This window comes from Monopterus albus, unplaced genomic scaffold (assembly GCF_001952655.1).
Source record: "Monopterus albus unplaced genomic scaffold, M_albus_1.0 scaffold50.1, whole genome shotgun sequence".
NCBI classification, from domain to species: Eukaryota; Metazoa; Chordata; class Actinopteri; order Synbranchiformes; family Synbranchidae; genus Monopterus; species Monopterus albus.
This window is the reverse complement of record NW_018127930.1, coordinates 2,650,725-2,652,560: the sequence shown is the minus strand read 5'-3', so window position 1 is coordinate 2,652,560 and position 1,836 is coordinate 2,650,725. Positions and strand designations below refer to the sequence as shown.

Below are 1,836 nucleotides of genomic sequence, written 5' to 3'. Positions count from 1 at the left end.
GATCACTGCCCTAACTGCAGCTCCTCTGACTACCCAGAAGTGGATATAGTCAAGATGGTGGTTTTAGGGATGGTGCTATTGGTGTTTGCAGTGTTTGGAGTCCTTGGCAACATCCTGGTCATCCTGTCAGTGTTGTTCCACCACCACTGGCGTTCTGTGACACATTACTTCATTGCCAACCTGGCAGCAGCAGACCTGCTGCTCAGCTCAGCCGTCCTTCCCTTCTCTGCCACTTCAGAGGCTCTGGGTAGATGGGTGTTTGGTCGGTCCTTCTGCAACGTCTGGGCTGCGCTGGATGTCCTCTGCTGCACTGCCTCCATCCTCAGCCTGTGTGTGATCTCTATCGACCGCTACCTGGCTGTCAGCTACCCTCTGCGCTACCCTGATATAGCCACGGGGCGGCGAGGCCTGACAGCAGTGGCTGCTCTCTGGGGACTCTCTGCAGCTATATCCGTGGGCCCCTTGTTTGGCTGGAAGGAGCCCGACCCAGAAGATGAGACAGTGTGCCGAATCACAGAGGAGCCTGGTTACGCTTTGTTCTCAGCATTAGGATCTTTCTATATTCCTCTGGTCATCATTCTAGCCATGTACTGCCGTGTGTATACTGTGGCAAAGAGAGAGACAAATACCTTTAGAAAGGGCAGTAAAGGTGAAGGGATTGAAGCAGAAGGGGTGATGCTGAGGATACACAGAGGGAACGCTGCGCAGGTGGGGAAACAGGAAGATGACGAGCAAACTGACAGGCATAAACGCTCCACTTTTTCTCTGCGGAGGCTGCTGAAGTTCTCAAGAGAAGAGAAGGCTGCCAAGACTCTTGGCATTGTTGTCGGATGCTTCATACTGTGCTGGCTTCCTTTTTTCCTGGTTTTACCCATTGGTAGGTACCTCCTACTCTCTTCAGCTCCAAACTAGACATATCCCCAGTTTGTACTTCTCAGTCAAGTACAAGGTCGTTTAACAACACATTGCAGTTTTATATGTATCTGCAGAATCCTCATAGACTCTTCTGCCCATCTGTATTGAAAGAATATTCTGTCTGCCGCACGATAAAATAATTTTTACCCTTTGCTAAATTGAAAATCAGCTTTTATTAGATACCTACATTGAAATTATCTATGAAAACTCTTTTCTTACTCTTATTTTTCTTGGTGTTATAATTTCATATACAAGAAATTCAAGTGTGTTATTGTCTATGAAAATATAAAGAGCATCTTAAAACCATTGTGCCATAGCCATTGTGAAAACTAAAACCAGTGTTTTAGTTTTCACAATGGCTATGGCACTTCTTAAAACTCTCCACTCTTCATCTCAAAATTGTAAACACAAAAGCCTTTTTTTCAAACTGCATTCACAAAACTCGTGCAAAATCAAACAATTGCCCCAAAACAGTTTTACCTGTGTTCTGCCATATAATTTTGTTCAGAGGTGGAAAGTAAGTATACATTTAGTATACTAAAGTACTGTACTTAAGTACAATTTTGAGGTGTCTGTACTACTCGAATATTTAAAATTTTTTGGTACTTCATACTTCAGCTTCACTACAAACAGAAAAATATTGTACTTTTTACTCAATACATTCATTTGCTAACTTTAGTTACTAGTTACTTTTCATACTGAGATTAATTAAACAAAATGCATCAGAATAAGACTTTGATTCGTAGTGGTAAACTCATAAGTTACTCAGCAGTGTGTAAAGTACTTCAAAGTATAAAGATACAAGGTACTTAACATTAGCTCTGCCTTTACCACCTGCTACATTAAATGTGATGTACGCAAGAACACGGCAATAATTATAGTCCAATAATATGATATACAGTGGGTACGGAAAGTATTCAG

General features: G+C 42.2%; 1 protein-coding gene across 1 annotated transcript in view; it reads left to right on the top strand.

Annotated features, from left to right (window-relative positions):
* Positions 1-6: 6 nt before the first annotated feature.
* adra1ab (adrenoceptor alpha 1Ab) overlaps positions 7-1,836 on the top strand; it is a gene marked incomplete at its 5' end in the record, with an annotated part of 10,216 nt that continues 8,386 nt past the window's right edge. The window contains one exon of the mRNA XM_020600999.1: positions 7-877. Within this exon, the coding sequence (XP_020456655.1) occupies positions 7-877 (871 nt within the window). The remainder of the gene's footprint in view (positions 878-1,836) is intronic.